Below are 17,387 nucleotides of genomic sequence, written 5' to 3' on the forward strand. Positions count from 1 at the left end.
GGACCAGTAGTGGCTGGTGTGTGTGTGTGTGTGTGTGTGTGTGTGTGTGTGTGTGGAGAGAGAGAGAGAGAGAGAGAGAGAGAGAGAGAGTGTGTGTGTGTGTGTGTGTGTGTGTGTGTGTGTGTAGGTTTAGAGAAAGGTTTGGAAATCAGAGTTCTGGCCCCCAGCTCCAGGGGCAACAGCCTCCAATCCCAGAAGCCCAATACCTCCTAAGCCACCCCAGGTCCCAACCAGAAGCAGCACGGTAGAGAGGACCGGGTGGTAGGTGCAGGGGATGGGGGGGGTGGCAAGAAAGTGGCCCCGATGCTCACGGGAGCACTGGATTACGAGGCACGCGTCCCTCCCACCACAGGCCGCTGTCCTGGGGACCCAGGCAGGAAGACTGCAGCTGGGAGAAGAGACCGTGAAGCTTCACATGAGATGACATATATTCATTCAGAACCCAAGTGCCAAGACCAGACTGTTGGAGGAAAGGGGGAGGGGCAGGGGGGGTAGGGATGAAAGGAACAGAGCAAGGCAGAGGTCAGAATGTTCTGTTCATTTAAAATCCATGTCTAAGGTCAAACTTGTAAAAAAAAAAAAAAATTCCATGTAAATCCTGAAGACAGGGCCCCTTGGGGTTAAACACTTTGTCCCCTTCTCCTTCTCTGAGCCCGAGCTCTTCTCTGTTCCCTGGGAATGGAGCCAGGCAGAGGCTGCAGAGGAACCAGGAGGCCAAATACTCTTCCCTCGTTGGGACTCTGGGTTGGAGGCTTTGAGGTTGTTAAAAATGGCCACAGCAGCTCCCAGATGCTCTCTGACAACATGGGAGTCCAGGTCGCACCAGGTCCCAGCTTCAAGTCCAGGATACAGCCCACTGCAGGGAGCAGGGGCTGCCAGGAGTCCCGACACTCACATGGGGTAATTGAGCACAACATCCTGCTTGGCGAGCTCCAGCAACATGGGATCATCAAAGAACTTGCTGATGCTCACATCCTCACTCAGTCCCTGCAGAGAGTGGGGACAGATGTAAGAAAGACCCCTATGTGGTGGCCGATTGAGCTGGAGGCCGCCTGAGGCCTGTGCTGGGGTGGGGGGCTGGTGGGGTGAAGCTGTGGACCAGCTATTTCAGGAGTCACCACTGGAGAAGATAAGGCGCTCCCTTCCTGGTCAGACTGTGTCCCGGGTCTGGTGGCCCGAGGCCTGGACAGATTGCACCTCTTTGCGTTGTACGGTAAACCGCTCTCAGTCTTTGGGAGAAGGGTCCCAAAGGAAGAAATGAAGAGAGATCCAACTCCTGCCAAGAGCCCTGGGGATTAAGGGCTGGCAATGGGCCTGAGGGACACATACCTTCCTGCGACGGGTTTTGATCATGAATTCTCGGGCCAGGTGAGGAGCTGGTTGTGGCTCCAGGGGACGGATGACAATGCTCTTGTCCAGAGGATCACCGGGCACAATCTGAAAGGCAAAGTGGTTTCCAATGGTCCAGCACTTTTCTCTAGGACGTTGGAAATCTCACTTGGGATTTGAAAGGGGAACAGACCAGAGAAGACTGGCCTTGAACAGGTGGGAGGCCGCACTGGCCAGCCTGCACCATTTTCTCACCTGCCAATGGTGGAAGACAGACAAGGAAAAGGCCTGCCCCTGGGTGTGAGTCCGCAGATCGGTCTCAAAGCCAAAAGAGTCAATGGCGGGGATGAAAGCTTTGATGGTGTAGAGAGGGGAGCCTGGGATGGGTGCATCCTGAGTCACATGCCCCCTGCGACAGAAAAACAAAGGCTGAGTCCCTCATCCTTCAGAGACCAAAAGCAGAGAAGGAATCTGTCCCAAATATACAACACAGAGTTACCATCAAAGAAAGAATAACCACAATCGTGCTACAGTGGATGGAAAAGGCTGGGGGGGGCCTCAGTGTCATTTCCCATGGCAGCCAAAGGGGTAGTGACTGCTACATTTGAGTGGCAACACTGAAGGGACAAGGTCCTACAGACATTCCCCCACTGACACATTTCAGTACTTTCCCCGGGGGGGGGGTTCTCCACAGAGAGGCGTCCAAGAAGGAATCTCAACTTTTTATCTGCAGTGAAGCAGGGGTCTGCCTTAATCCTTTCCTACTTCATTTTGAAAAACCAGCTCACTAGGTTCTAGGAGCAGGGACAGTACAGGAGGTCCACCTCCTTCCCCACGGAGCCCAGTTACTCTTGCGGTGCTCCTGCACCATCCCTAACATGCCCATGGCTCACCTGCGCCTGGCCAGGACAGTATACACAGCAGAGACACAATCTGCAGGGGCCTGGACCTCCACGAAGTAGTAAGGCTCCATCAGACGAGGAGTGGCCTGCAACAGGGCAAGAAGAAAGAGTTCCTTAGCTTGGGCAAGGCTGAGGATTGAGGACCTGGATAGAGAAAAAGGCTGGAGGGACTGTGGTCTTGAGGACCTGGACAGAGAAAAACGCTGGAGGGACTGTGGTCTTGAGACCCGCATAGCTGGAATCTCCACATAGTGCCCCAGAGCAACTCAGCTCCACTCACTTACCATGAGGAAGGCAGAATAGACAACTCTCCTGGCCGTGGGGATGATTTGGCCCCCGCCCCGGTGCAAGGGCTCTTGGGCAACCACTGCATCCAGGATCTTAAACTTGACATTTCGAATCACTGGAAAGGAGATGGGGGAGTTGATGACTGAGGAGTGGTTCTGGTGCTAGTCAAGGGCCCACGCGCAGGGCACCAAGGAGCCTCTAGCAGCATGGCAGCTGTCTTAAGATCACAAAAGATATGGGACAAAATCACCCTGCAGATGGGTGTTCTGATAGGATACTAAGGCCTATAGCAGAGGACAGAAGTTAGGCACACATTCTTTATGTTTGTTTCAGGCCACGCTCAGGCATTGTAAAGCTTTCCTAGAAGTTTATGGGATTTTTTTTTTTTTTTTTTTTTTTTTGTAGATACTTAATTGTTTTTGGATATAGAGTAAGTGCTAGGAATTGCACCTTCCGGCCCACTAATCCAACCTCGTCTATAAACCACTCTGATCCCATCTTCCTCTTTATACCTCTCCTCAAGCACATTCCTTCTCAGGACTGAGAAGCAAATGTCCGTCTAGAAATGACTTCCCTTCCGGGATGTCCCAGGCAATAGCACTTGGATGGGGAGGGAGGAGAGGAGAGGAGAGAAGAGGAAGCTGACCTAGGATATGGAATGGCCCCATGTACCCCAAGCTGCTTCTCCTGCCAGGTCCCGTACATGACCCCACCCCACCCCACCTCATACACCCAGGCAAAAGGACCCTACAGGGCTGGAGAGGGGGAGGCAGAGGCACTGTCGGAACTTACACTCGTCACAGAGGGGCCCCTCCCTGGTTCCCCACTGGAAACCTTGAACAATGCTGTCCTTCACTGAGCCAAGAAGAGCCTTGTCCACCTGCACAAAACATGAGGGCCTGTGAGCAGTGACCCTGGCAACAATCAGTTTAGAGGGAGGAGAAGGTAAGTATACTGGTAAGAAGATTCACCAGAAGACACAAAATACTTCTGGGAAAGGAAGTACACTTTGTAGTTTCTTCCACTCCACAGCAAAGAAACCACTGCACGGCTCCCGTTAGTTATGCTGTACCTCAGAAGGCAGGGTATCATCCACCAGGATGTTGGGGCCGGTGGCATCAGGGCCAAAAGCCCAGATAGAACGGGCAGCCAGCAGATCCCAATCGTACTTGGTCTGGAAGAATTCTCCCAGTTTCTTCCTAGGGGAAGGAGGAGGAAATGGAGGTTTTCCGGCAGCTCTGCAATTTCTGCATCCTGGGGTCACAATTCCCGTCTTCCCGGGGGACAGTTTGCTTCCCAGAAGGACACGTGGTATCAGAGCCTGGGGAGGCAAGCTGTAGCGCTTCGTCTCCTTTCAGCCTTGAAACCAGAGCCACATTCTCACCTGTTCCACGTGATCTGGACCACCTCATTCTCTATGTCCTCGGCGAGGCCTTTCTCGAGAGGCTCAGCAATCATGGTGATCTTATTCCTAGTCAGAAAGGAAATGAGTAATGATGAGGATCAGCAGAACTTGAAGAAGGGGCATTCCTAAGGAGAGGGTGACAAGGCAGTTACATCAGTAAAAGCCAGAGGAGCAAAACAGAGCAAAAAAGGTTCATTTTCTGTCTTCCTTCACTTGAATCTACCACTCTTTAAAAAAGTAGGGTCTCAGGGCATCTGGCTGGCTCGGTCAGTGGAGTGTGTAGCTCTTGATCTTAGGGTTGTGAGTTCGAGCCCCATGTTGGGTGCAGAGATTACTTAATTATAAAATTTAAAAAATTCCCACAACAGACCTGTTGCTAGGGCAAAATTGTAAGACGATCATATTATACGGAGAAAAGTGGCAGTTGGGACACTCATCCTTGGGGAACCTATAGCAAAGAATTCCATAGCATCATGTCTACGGGCCTAAGGCATGAGAGTGCTAGGTTAGAACTCAAGCATCCTAAGCCCCCATCCTGAGACCTAGGGAGTCTCTATTTCCACAGTACTTGTGACTGGGGTGGAGTTGAGGAGGGAGGAAGAGAAAGTGTCCCCTGTCAGTCCCAGGGTCACTCTGACACCCAGCTCACTTCTTATTGGGCGTTTCAGCAAAGCACTTGAGGGAAGATGTCTCCACCACCGTCTCACAAAACGTGACAACGGGGTCAGCCACCTGGGAAACAGAATAAATTGTTAGGCAAGATCTAATTTTGTTGGAAGGACAACATTCTGCCAAAGGGAATTCTGAGGTTCCCTTGGCACTACCTTTGTGACAAACCCGTCTTATTCAGCATCAGCAATGAGTACAATAGCAGGTGAGAAATCCTTACCAGCACTAAGGAGACTGAGAAAACTTCGTGGAGTGTGGAGTTTCTGTTCCTGAGCCAAGAGTACGTGGGAGTCAAACCTGGGCCTAAAGTATCATCCCCCAAGGACGCTTTCAAGGTCTGTTCAGCCGTCCCACAACCACTCACTTAGCACCTCCCGTGGCTCTGTCACAGCTGACACTAGGGACTGACTGGCGGGATCCCCTTCCACTCTCAACACCTGGCTCTGAGTAGCAGAGCTCCTCCCTGAAGCTCCCACATGGCCAGCCACCAGGGAACTCAGTATCTTCTAGACCACCAGTCCTGGGCACCTCAGGAGGAGGATCTAAGAGGGGTACTTGAGGGCGCTCTCTCCCACCACCACAGGAACTGGGAGAAAATGGGTACCATCTAGGAGACTGAGGCCATGCAATGGGCACTTTAATCAAGGGGCCACTTCACAACCTAAAGACAAATCCAGGAGAACCAGTTCTCACTCTCTCCCTGAAACCCTCCGCTGAGCCCTAATCACCAAAGATGGGTTAACTGTATAACTGTTTCCTTAACAAAAGACCAAGAATCACTTTGGCTTGGGAGCCTGGACTTTAAACTATGACACAGAGAATAACCCTGCAGAAAGGGGCAAACCAGATCTCAAATACCTTCCCAGATAGGGAGCAATAGGTCATGCTTTTCCCTAACATGTCTCCTCCCCAATAGGGCCCCCCCTCTTCCCTCAGGCCTTCCAGGGGAATCAAGGGTTTGGTTGCTTATAAAATCAGTCTGGAGCCATGAGTCAAGCTCCTGGCCAGGCGGGTACTCAAGAAAGAGGATGCTGATTTACCTTGATGTCGATCTCTGAGTACATCTTCCGTAAATCATGCATCACACAGTCTAGGTACAGCTCCCCAGTACCTAGAATCACGTGCTCCCCAGACTCTTCCACCTGAAACATAACAGGCCTGGTGGTCATAGCCTGGACCTCTTATGCCAGCAACAGCAGCTAGAAACAGAATCAATGCTAGAGCCCAGGAGGAGGTGCCCAAACCCACTACCAGAATCAGCCACTCCTCAGCATCAGTTCCAGCCTCTTCAAGAAGGATCAGTGGGGAAGTGACCAACGGGTAAATCCTCAGGACATCTGGACCATTCAGCACGGTGCTGCTGGGCATTAGGTCACCGATTTAATTTCCAGCATAACCGTTTAGGGAAAACCCTGCCCTAAGTCTATGGACATAAGCTGACCCTTTAGCCCTGGCCAGCTACTCAGAAAAGTATGCTAGCAGGCTCAAGAATGTAGAAGGATCAGAATGATCACTTTTCCTTCTATATTTTCTGGAAAATCAATTCATAGTATATATATATATTTTTTTTTTAAGAAAAAAAAATTACTTCCTCACAAAATGTATAACTGTGATTGTCATTAATCCTGGTCCCTAATATTTCTTTTTTTTTCAAAATTTACTTATTTTATTTTTTATTTTTCTTTTTTTAATAATTATTTTATTTTTATTTAATTTAATTTTTTATTTTTTTAAATTTACATCTAATTTGGTGCAACAATGATTTCAGGAGTAGATTCCTTAGTGCCCCTTACCCGTTTAGCCCATCCCGCCTCCCCCCACCCCGTAACCCTGTTTGTTCTCTATATTTATGAGTCTCTTCTGTTTTTATATAATTTTTGTTTCCCTTCCCTTATGTTCATCTGTTTTGTCTCTTAAAGTCCTCATGTGAGTGAAGTCATATATTTGTCTTTCTCCGACTAATTTCACTTCACATAATACCCTCCAGTTCCATCCACATAGTTGCAAATGGCAAGATTTCATTCTTTTTGATTGCCAAGTAATACTCCATTGTATATATACACATCTTCTTTATCCATTCATCCGTCGATGGACATTTGGGCTCTTTCCATACTTCGGCTATTGTCGATAGTGCTGCTATAAACACAGGGGTGCATGTGTCCCTTCGAAACAGTACACCTGTATCCCATGGATGAATGCCTAGTAGTGCAATTGCTGGGTCGTAGGGTAGTTCTAGTTTTAGTTTTTTGAGGAACCTCCATACTGTTTTCCAGAGTGGCTGCACCAGCTTGCATTCCCATCAAAGTATACTTTCTAAGACACATCTCTTTCTCATCTAAAGATACTGTGGAATATGAACACATGCATGTGCACTCGCAGCACCCCCCCCCCCCCAAAACGTGTCTTGTTTTCAAATGACAGTAACAGACAGGGAATACTTGCTTTCGACATAGGCTGCTGGAAGCAGCAGATCAGAGACAGCTGGTGGACGTGAAGCAGTGGGCGGCACAGACCTGTCACCGGGGGCAGCTATTGCAGACCCTGAACATACCTTGGTGGTGAGGGATGGATAGCTCTTGTTGACCTTGCGCAGACCGTCCAGCATCTTGGGTAGCTCTGAGGGGTTGACTGGTTCCACGGCAATCTTGATAACGGATGTGGTGTTGAACTTCAAGGGGCGGAAAATCTGAGCCTGAGATTCAAAGTGCAGAGGAGTGAGGGCACGTGGCCTGAGTAGGCACCAAAGGTACAGAGGTCAGAGAGGAGGAGACCACTCCCCAACCAGGAGCCAAAGTGCTGCTGGGAGGCAGCCTGAAGGGCCATTTATTCCCACGTAATTGGGCAGAACAAACAGCAGGGAAAAGATAAAGCAACTGCTCCTAACTCCTAGCAACTGAGTGGAGTGCAGGGAGACTCGAGCTGGGTCGGATCTAGAAGCTTCAGCCTGTGCTCAGGCCCAGAACCAGGAAGCGGCAGTGACTCCGGGTTAGTACCCTGTGAGTTCCCATGGGACCATCCAGCTTAAACTAATCCAGTTGCCTTTTCAGAAACTCTACCTCCTCATTGCCTCGGGGTTCAGTTATGGTTGCTGTCTTCACAATTGGTTGATCAACACCTTCGATCAGAACCCAGTTGCCAGCAGGAACACGGTTCACCTCAATGTGGTACCTGGGGCAACAGATGAGTGAAATAAGGAGGGGTGCCAGGCACTGAGCCAGGAGCAGGGGTGAACCAAACATACATCCCATTAGGGGAGGGGTATAACAACCAACCATGTAACCTCACATATATGTACAACTGACCCAGGAACAATGGGGCCCCAACGCCCCATGTAGTTGAAACTCCACATATATGTTCTGACTCCCCCCAAAACTTTTTTTAAATCTTTTATTATTTTTTTTTTTTAACGTTTATTTATTTTTGAGACAGAGAGGGACAGAGCACGAACAGGGGAGGGTCAGAGAGAGAGGGAGACACAGAATCTGAAACAGGTTCCAGGCTCCGAGCCGTCAGCACAGAGCCCGACGCGGGGCTTGAACTCACGGACCGCGAGATCATGACCTGAGCTAAAGTTGGACGCTCAACCGACTGAGCCACCCAGGCGCCCCATCCCCCCAAAACTTAACTACTAAAAACCTACTGTCCGCTGGGGGCCTTACCGATAACATAAACACTCAATTAACACGTTTCGTATGTGCATTCTATATGTGTATTCTACACTGTACTCTTCTAAAAAATAAGCTAAAGAAAAGAAAATGTTAAAGTCATAAAGAAAAGAAAATACATTTGCAGGATGATAGTGTATTTACTGGAAAAAAAAAACCCACATTAAAGTGGACTCGTGTAGTTTAAACCTGTGTTGTTCAAGGGTCAACTGGAATTACAAACTGGTTAGCACGTGGAAGAAAGCTCATGGTATTTTAGGAGGACAAAAGAGGAAAACCTAATTTCAGGTGGATACTACTGGTAAGCAAGGCCCTGCCCAAGGGGTAGAATGTAAGGAGATGCCAAAAGCACCACAGAAGATACTGCAACTCTCCTAGGCCATCAGTCCTCTGCCTTCTAGGGAATGGGTGGATTTGGAGAGGGAAAGGGGGCCATCGGCAAGGTACAGCAGGCACGTCAGAACAGAACTGCCTTGACTCTGCTTGCTAGCTAAGAAGCCGAACTTATGAATTCACAAGCAGCCCAGAGGCCCAAGCTAAGTCTGGTGCTGCAGATAAGGAACCTATAAGGGATCTAGCAAAATCTTCTATCTTGGTCAAAGAATAGTCCGTGGAGGTTGGGAGACAATTTCTTTTGGGAAGAAACATAAAGGTTGTGACTCAGAAACACAGAAGAGGAAGAGAGAATTAAAAAGAGTAAAAATAGAAAACTTACAAAAGTTTATATAAGCCATTCAAAACTCAAAGGCAAGGCTCTTGGCATTATCCCAACAGTAGCTGCCTTTTGGCCCTAGCAGCTCTGGGTAGTAAGAAATAGAAGTCAACAGATGTGAGGGAGGGTCAGCTGATGCCCTACTGAAGTGGCCCATGCAGCTGCCGTGACAAGGCCAAGGCATGCCTCTATAGGCTACTATTGGCGGTACCTGGCCACAGAGATCCAAAGACGACCCACGGTGCATATCTGGGAGTCTTCCTCATCCTCCAGGGTGTAGTTCTCCCCCAGCACCTTCACGGGCTGCCCGGCATGGATGGTGCCACTCAGCACCCGGCCAAAGGCATGAAACTGAACTCCATCATCCGTGCTGTACATCTTGGTGGTGTGGCACATCAGGGGACCCTGGAGGTGGGGACAGAGTGCAGGCTCGACCACACATATTCCCAGGGTAAATACCCTTGTCTCTACCTCCTTGGACGGCAATGACACGGCTCTGCGAGGAGGCTGCCCAGACCTAGAGGAAGATGTGTCAATCTCCTGGGAAAATTCCAAACCATGCCCTACCCCCTGATTAGCTGGGAGATGTCATAGGCAGGGCAAAGCAAAAAAACTTTGTCTTTTCTCTAGGAGGATGAGGGCAATGGCGAAGAAAGGCAGGTTTAGGATGGCAGATCGCCACTGTTAACTTGCAAGAGGACAAGACTTGCTTGCCCCAAATTCCCTCCGAAGATGTAACACAATTCTCAGTTGGTCGTTCATGCTGAGAAATTAGACTGAGAACAGCTGGGAAAAAAAATTTTTTTCAATTAATAAATTAATTATTTTTAAAGTAAGCTGTGTAGGTCCAATGTGGAGCCTGAACTCATGACCTGGAGATCAACAGTCATATACTCTACTGACTGAGTTGGCCAGGCATCCCTGGGAAAGACTTTTTTTAAGAATATTAAAAAAAAAAATTATTTATTTTTGAGAGAGAGAGAGAGAGAGAGAGAGAGAGAGAGAACCCGAAGCAGGCTCTGGGGCTCAAACCCACAAACCATGAGATCATGACCTGAGCCAAAGTGGGACGCTTAACCAACTGAGCCACCCAGGTGCCCCTGGTAAGGACTTTTTTAAAGCCCAAAGCTGACAAAGTTAGCTACCATTTGTTGAATGTTTACTGTCTATCAGGCACCATGCTAAACACAACTGTAAAACTTTCTTACTCTTATTTTTGTAACAGTCATATACATACTATTATCCTCATTTTACCCACCAAGACTCTTAGAAAGATAGAATAATTTTCCCAAAATCATAACACTAGAAGTGGTAACCCTGGGTCTTGAATTCAGGCCTGTTTGACTTTGCTAATGGGGAGTGGCAAGCAAGGATGGAAAGAAGGCATCATTCCTATGACCAGAAAACAGTATCTCCAACAGAAGGAGGAAAAAAAACAGAAATGGGGGTTTTCCCTTACGTCAGGATCACAGTCGCTCATGGCCTCGCCGAGATCAGAATCCACACCGCCAGTGTAGGTGTGCTCAATCTTGGGCTTGGCGCCCACCTTTGGAGAGGGGATATGCTGCACACACATGTCCACAAAGCCTGTGGAGGGAGAAGACAAAGCCATTACTCTACACTCACAGGGGGAATTGACGGTGAGTTATGGATCCACTGGTGATGGCCAGAAAGCTAAAAGTGCAGGGACTCATTTTCAGCTCTTAAGCTAGGGCACCGTGAGCCCAGCGGGAAGTACCACCTTGTTTCCTGGGAGTATGCTCTAAGAGCAAGAAGCAGGGCTCAATGGTTCCTTGAACTCAGGTGACAAAAATTTTCAAGTGTCTGTTATCAATCCATGATCTTTCATTGAATATAAGCACTTACTGAGCACTTACAATAAGTACCCCAGCTCTTTAGATCTACTCAGAACAATCCGAGTTGACTCTCTCTTCGGGAAATACTGCATATGTTTCTGTTCAATACATCATCCTGTTTTCTTTTTTTTTTTTTAACGTTTATTTATTTTTCAGAGAGAGAGAGCAAGCGAGCAGAGGAGAGGCAAACAGAAAGGGAGACACAGACTCTGACGCAGGCTCCAGGTTCTGAGCTTTCAGCACAGAGCACAGCGAAGGGCTGGAACCCATGAACCGTGAGATCATGACCTGCACCCAAGTCAGACGCTTAACCGACTGAGCCACCCAGGTGCCCCATCATCCTGTTTTTCTAACAGCCAATAGGCCATGAAAGAGAAAACCTCCATTAGCACCTTGGGGAAAGCAGATCTGTTTTCAGTTGGTGTCTCCTAGGTCAGATGGATGGCCAGCTGAGAATGAACTACTAGAATCATGCACCTTGTGGATTCAGACACCTAATAACTACCAGAATCAAGAGATTGCTGGCGCGCCTGAGTGGCTCAGTTGGTTAAGTATCAGACTTCCACTCAGGTCATGGTCTCATGGCTTGTGAATTCGAGCCCCATGTCGGGTTCTGTGCTGACAGCTCAGAGCCTGGAGCCTGCTTCAGATTCTGTGTCCCCCTCTCTCTCTGCCCACCCCCTGCTCAAGCTCTACTGTCTCTGTCTCTCTCTCAAGAATAAATAAACATTAAAAAAATTAAAAAAAAAGAGAGAATCAAGAGATTGCTGAGGGGACCCTTAGTCATTACCTTTACTACCTCCCTTATTTTACAGATGAGAAACTCGAGTCACAGAAGAATCAGGTGGCTGACCCAGGTCTCACCACATGGAAGGGCCAGGGCCACAATAGGAACAAGATTCAGGTCTTTCTCAATAGGTCCAGGGCTCATTCTACTATACCGCCTGCCTTCTGTGCCACTTAAATAGAGGAGACAGCAGCTTAGGAGAAAAGAAATCTGAGCCTGCTGCTTTTCCCAGTATTTCCCATCGCTTATGAGTCTATTTACATCACTTATGAGTCTTGTAAAAATACTAGAACCTCGGAATCTGTTTCAACGTCTCCTTTATTTGCACGCTCCTCCTGGTAGGGAAATATAATTGCTTTTGTTTCCCAAGATAGAGTTCTTGGTACCATCCACCAAAGGAAACAGCTAGGAGAAAAATGTAGGTGCTGTACATCCGGCTTGCAGTTTATTTAAAAAAGCCTCACATCTCTGCACATCACTGGAGTGAGGAAAAGGTCCCCACGATACATGTGGCAGAACATGACAGTGATGGGAAGGGGGCCATGAGCTCTTTTGTTACCTGTGAATTCACCAAAGAATTTTTTGCAGACCAGCCTGAGCAGGGGGCGGATATTCAGCTTAAGCTCTTCTTTGGTCAGATGAATGCCAAGCTCATCCAGGGTCCTGGGGAGGCTGGTGTCCACGTCACCCACAACCTGTGTTGGTACCAAATACCATGTCAGCTGTAATGATGGCCCCAGCATGTTGCCTGCTATAGAGGGCAAGGGAAGGCCAAAGGGCAATTTGAAGGGTCACTGCGCCAAGTTCTCTTCTACAGGGAGAGCTCTTGGCAAGGACAGCCATTTGGTTTGAGAGAAATCTTTGATATCTACTCTTCAAACCAATCCTGGGGGGAAAAAGGGGGTTGGTTAAATAAACCTGGCCCTCTCTGATGACCTTCAGTGCTGCCCCCTGGTGTCTGAAAAGCAGCATCTCACCCCACTCAGGAAATCCCTTACTCTTCCCTATTTAGAGACTTCTCAGATTTAGAGGATCACTGCACTGGAAGGAACCAAAAAAGGTCACCTAGCAGTCCATCTGCTGGTAGGGCAAGGCCAAGCTAAATCATTCTCAGCAGACTCAAGGTCTCTAATGAGACAGACTCTATAAATTTCTTTTATTAATCCATTCCAGTCTGACACAAGATACTAAGTATTTTTCAGCACTAATAAATTTTAATCATGTTATTTTGTCTTGTTGCTATGTTTTACTCTTTTGTCAGCTGGTATGGCCACACACGTTTTGTGTATATGTGTGTGTTAACTGTGCACAGTGCTTATTAAACACTTGAATATTTTATAACTGTCTTGGGAAAAAGGTCTACGAAAACTCCCGTACAGTGTTACCCCTTTACTTCTGCTTTTTAGGTAGCACAAATTCATGCAAACTCAATGTTATACTCTTTTCTTTGGAGAATCCTACATGTCTAACTGCATCCTTACCACTGTCTGATGCATCTTTTTTTTTTTTTTTCCCAAGTAAGTTATATGTCCAATATGGGGCTTGAACTCACGACCTGGAGATCGAGAGTTGCATGCTCTGCCGACTGAGCCAGCCAGGCACCCCGTGATGCATCCTTTCCGATTTGACAAACATCACATATATACAGGCCCAGAAAAGTCATTAAAAAGCAAGCTAATACAGCCATTCTTTTAATGGCTACAAAATACTTGAGATGTACCATAATTCATTTAATCAGAATCTCACTGATAAACATTTAACTTATTTCCAGTTTGTTTCCCCCCTTATAAAAAATATATATATATATATATACATATACACACACACACACACACACACACACACACACACACACACACTATACATAAACCAATTATATCTGTAAATCACATCCCTACAACTGAAATTATTAGTTCTCAAGTATCAAATCTTTATACAAAATTTCTCCATTGCCTTTTCTTTCTTATCTTCCCCCCTTCACTCTGAATTCAACGGCACTTAGAGGACCATAGATCTAGAAGACTGGTGAGCAACTATCCTCATGCTTAGTAAAACAAAACTGAGCAGGTTTAGGGGCAGGGGGAAGTCTGAGTTCACTAACTTTTGTACTCTGTGTTTAGAAGGGCAGGCCTGAACCAGGCAGCCTGACATTCTCACCTGAGCAAGGATCTTATACAGAGGCTCCAAGATAAACTCCACAAAGCTCCTCTGGGAGCTGCTGGTTGGGGCCTTTTTTGTGAATTTTCGTCTATTAAGAGGAAAAAAAAAAAAAGAGTTATGGGTGGCCCAGCAGGGAGAAGGCTGTGTCACTGACCCCAAGGGTGAATTTCCTAAGTTCTGAATCTGGGCAGGGTGAAGGGGAAGGAATGTGTATGTGATCATAACATTTCCAAAGAGAGATTCCCAAGAGAGCATATGGTTATGACTCTCGTGCATGCCTGAGCTGAGCTGTGAAGACCTCAAGAGAAATAGGCTCATCCTGTTAAGAGCTCATGAAGCCAAACCACTTAGAGGAGGATTATTCATGTTTAATAAAAAAGTAGGTTTTGGGGCACCTAGGTGGCTTAGTTGGTTGAGCGTCCAACTTTAGCTCAGGTCACGATCTCGCGGTTTTTGAGTTTGAGCCCCACATCAGGCTCACTGCTGTCAGCCTGTCAGCACAGAGCCCACTCCAGATCCTCTGTCCCCCCTCTCTCTGCCCCTCCCCTGCTTGCACAACCCCCCTACCCCTTCCCAAAAGGTAGGTTTTAATCTTAGGAACTCTTTCTCTGTCCTCACTTCCTGGAAAAATGAACGCCCCCTCTAGAGAGTCACTTCCCCACTCTACTTACGTTTTGGGGTTGAAGTAGATGTCACCCCAGAGTCTTTTAGCAAATTCCTGGTAGTTAATGTCACCTGTAAGAGAAACCATATGATTATAATCTACCTAACAAAGTATTGTTTGAAAGCCTGCATACGTGGTTCCAGATGCGTAAGTGGTTTATAGCTGAGGAATTCTAGCAGGTTCCTTCCCAAGGTCTGGACATTTCCTTGTACCCAGGCAGGCAGACAAGGATACTGAGGCATAGACAAGGACAGGACTGGCCCAAATTAGACATGGCTACGCTGGAGCCAAAATGAGTACCCAGGCAGCTCTATGTCTAGGAAGCAAAGAACTGAGCTATGGACAAGGATATGGTTTATATGCTTTCCTTCAATAAAATAGGCCCAACCGCCCACATGCTATGCTCTGTCTGCACCTAAACACTGTTCCTTCCAGAAGTGGGGCTTAATGGCTCCTTCACTCTTCCCTGATCCACATAAGCTCTCTGCTGCCAGTGTGGGCAGTCTCCCAGCTGCAATGCCACGCTAAAGCTCAAACTAGCCCCAAGCCTCTGGAAGGCAGACATCTAGTCCTCTGGAGAGAAAACTCCAAAGCCTACCTTTGTCTCATCTTTTACCAGTTAATATTTTTAGTTTGACTGTAACTCTTAATCCTGGTCAGGCTGAGCCAAGCAACGGTGGCTTTTAGAATTCAAGATCTTCTCAATCAAGAGCTCCTGTTAGCCAATTTGGTCACATGACCAACTCTGTCATGAGTATTTCTATCTAGATGATTTCACTCAAGATGCCATAAAGGATATTCATCACTTTTTCCCTAAAGCCACGCTCCCCTTCAGACCATTCCCCCTTTTATTGAGGCTACCTTGGCATTTCATCCAGGTTCAAAATCTTTTTCTTCCCCACTTTGCTAATTACCAAATTCTTCCCTTCTTTCCCACATTAGTTAGTGACTCTCTCTCCTTTGAACCACTGTGTCTTTTACACGCCTCCATTACTGCACCTTATAGTACAGCATACTCACTGGACTGAGTTGCTTGAGTGCTCACAAGAACTAGGCCTACCGTGCTGGAAGTTTAATAAACGCTCAGTGGAAGAAAGGGTGAACTTCTCTCTGGTTCTTCTCCTCCTTTTCAATCTCACTAATAACAGGAACCCAATATTCACGATCCTGTATCTGAATACTGGTGAAAATGTCTAACCGGGTGTTCCTTCCTGTACCCACCCTTCTTCCTGGCCTATCTTCTATCAGCTTTGCACGTGTCAGCCTACCCCAATCTTTAACAGCTCCCAGGATAAAGTCAAAATTCTTTAACCTGGCATTCCAAGCCTTCCTCAATGTGGTCCCAACCCAGCTTGCCCACAGCTTTACTTCAACTCTCCCCTTTGGTGAAACAGTTCACCATTATTAAATAGGCCATGGGTCCAAACCACCCGCCTCTGTACCTCCTCTTTCAATGCTGCGAATCTAGAACTCCCAGCTCTCTACTCTCCACCTGCCCATGAAGCCCCATCTCTTCCTGCCCAAACTGATGTCATACACTGTTGTTCAACACTCTGTAGGTTTCCATCTACCCCTTGGACAGAGTTCTTAGAAGTCAGAGATTGTTCCCCATGCGTTGCCAGATTCTTAGTTAAGAGGACATGACATCAACTGTGGAAGTACGGTGTGATGGAAAAAACATCAAGTAGATTCTAGTCCCAAGCCCACCAGTAGGTTCTGTAACCCTGGGCGTAGTTTTCCCATATGTGGGATGAAGGGGAAGGACTCAATGATCTCTGATATTCCTTTCAGAGCTGACTTTCTAGAAGTCCCAAACATGACTTTTCTCCCCTCCCCTCCTTTGTAAAAATATAAGTATACAGAAAGAATGCAAATGGGGGAGAGGGGCAGAGGAAGAAAGAGAGAGAATCCTAAGCAGTCTCCATGCTCAGTGCAGAACCCAGTGCAGGGCTTGATCCCATGACCCTGGGATCATGACCTGAGTCAGATGCTCAACCAACTGAGCCACCCAGGTGCCCCCATACATGGCTTTTCAGGAGGATGATACTGGAACCCAGAGCTGGCTCCTTTGTAAACTAACAGTGGGTTCCTAGGATGGGCAATACTTTCTCCTGAGGCTCAGGGCCATTTTCAATCAGAAACTAAATCATTAATACACTGTAATTACAGAAATGGTCTTGGATTTTGCTTCACATGCTGATGTAAAGAATATTCAGAGACCTGGAAACCAGAACCCTACTCAGATAAGTTTTATTTATTATCCATCTACTTTTCCTTTTCAAAAGAGCCATCTAGAAACAACTAAATATATGCCTAATGATAAGAAAGTAGTTAAGTTATAGCACATCTATACAGGGGAGTAACTGGCAGTGACGGAAAATAATTCATAGAAATGAATTTTAATAAAATAATTTGGCAAATTCCTGTGATCCGATGCTGAGTGAAAATTTATCTGTGTTATGTTTTATATATTATTTATGTCCCTCTATAAAATGTGATCTCATTTATGCAGAACACTAAACACAGAAAGAACTATAAAATGTTTGCATGGTTATGGTAATGAGGTTATGGGTGAGTTTTGCTTTCTTGATGAGATTTTACCGTATCGTCCACGTTTCTACAATGAGGATGCAGTGGATAAGTACATATTAAAAACACAAACAAACAAGTTGCATTTGCCCATTTCTTTCATAAGAGCAAACACGAGGGTGAAGGACCACTGAGTGGTGAGAACAGAAACACTGGAGCTCCAGTGCCTGTCAGCTGTGAGACCTCTCACCGGGCCTCTCTGCAGTCCTCAAAACAGGGTGAATTATGACCTCCTCGAAAGGACAGTGTTGGACACTCAGGACATGGTTGTTACCGGAATCTGAGGGAATCGGGAGGCACAGAGGTAAAGAGCACAGGAGTCTCCTGGAGTTGGGAAGCCGGCCCCAGAGCTCTGTGCCAA

General features: G+C 47.1%; 1 protein-coding gene across 1 annotated transcript in view; it reads right to left on the minus strand.

Moving 5' to 3' along the window:
• Positions 1–410: 410 nt before the first annotated feature.
• The window catches only part of EFTUD2 (elongation factor Tu GTP binding domain containing 2), a 39,425-nt gene continuing 22,448 nt past the window's right edge, over positions 411–17,387 (minus strand). The window contains exons 12-28 of the mRNA XM_007093828.3: positions 14,445–14,508; positions 13,771–13,861; positions 12,173–12,308; positions 10,430–10,557; positions 9,182–9,375; positions 7,650–7,761; positions 7,145–7,285; positions 5,634–5,735; positions 4,574–4,656; positions 3,904–3,990; positions 3,592–3,718; positions 3,312–3,399; positions 2,516–2,634; positions 2,223–2,317; positions 1,585–1,738; positions 1,330–1,437; positions 411–987 (exon numbers count right to left, since the gene is read on the minus strand). Coding sequence (XP_007093890.1) covers positions 892–987; positions 1,330–1,437; positions 1,585–1,738; positions 2,223–2,317; positions 2,516–2,634; positions 3,312–3,399; positions 3,592–3,718; positions 3,904–3,990; positions 4,574–4,656; positions 5,634–5,735; positions 7,145–7,285; positions 7,650–7,761; positions 9,182–9,375; positions 10,430–10,557; positions 12,173–12,308; positions 13,771–13,861; positions 14,445–14,508 — 1,925 coding nt within the window. The 3' untranslated portion in view covers positions 411–891. The remainder of the gene's footprint in view (positions 988–1,329; positions 1,438–1,584; positions 1,739–2,222; positions 2,318–2,515; positions 2,635–3,311; positions 3,400–3,591; positions 3,719–3,903; positions 3,991–4,573; positions 4,657–5,633; positions 5,736–7,144; positions 7,286–7,649; positions 7,762–9,181; positions 9,376–10,429; positions 10,558–12,172; positions 12,309–13,770; positions 13,862–14,444; positions 14,509–17,387) is intronic.

This window comes from Panthera tigris, chromosome E1 (assembly GCF_018350195.1).
Source record: "Panthera tigris isolate Pti1 chromosome E1, P.tigris_Pti1_mat1.1, whole genome shotgun sequence".
In the NCBI taxonomy this organism is placed as follows: Eukaryota; Metazoa; Chordata; class Mammalia; order Carnivora; family Felidae; genus Panthera; species Panthera tigris.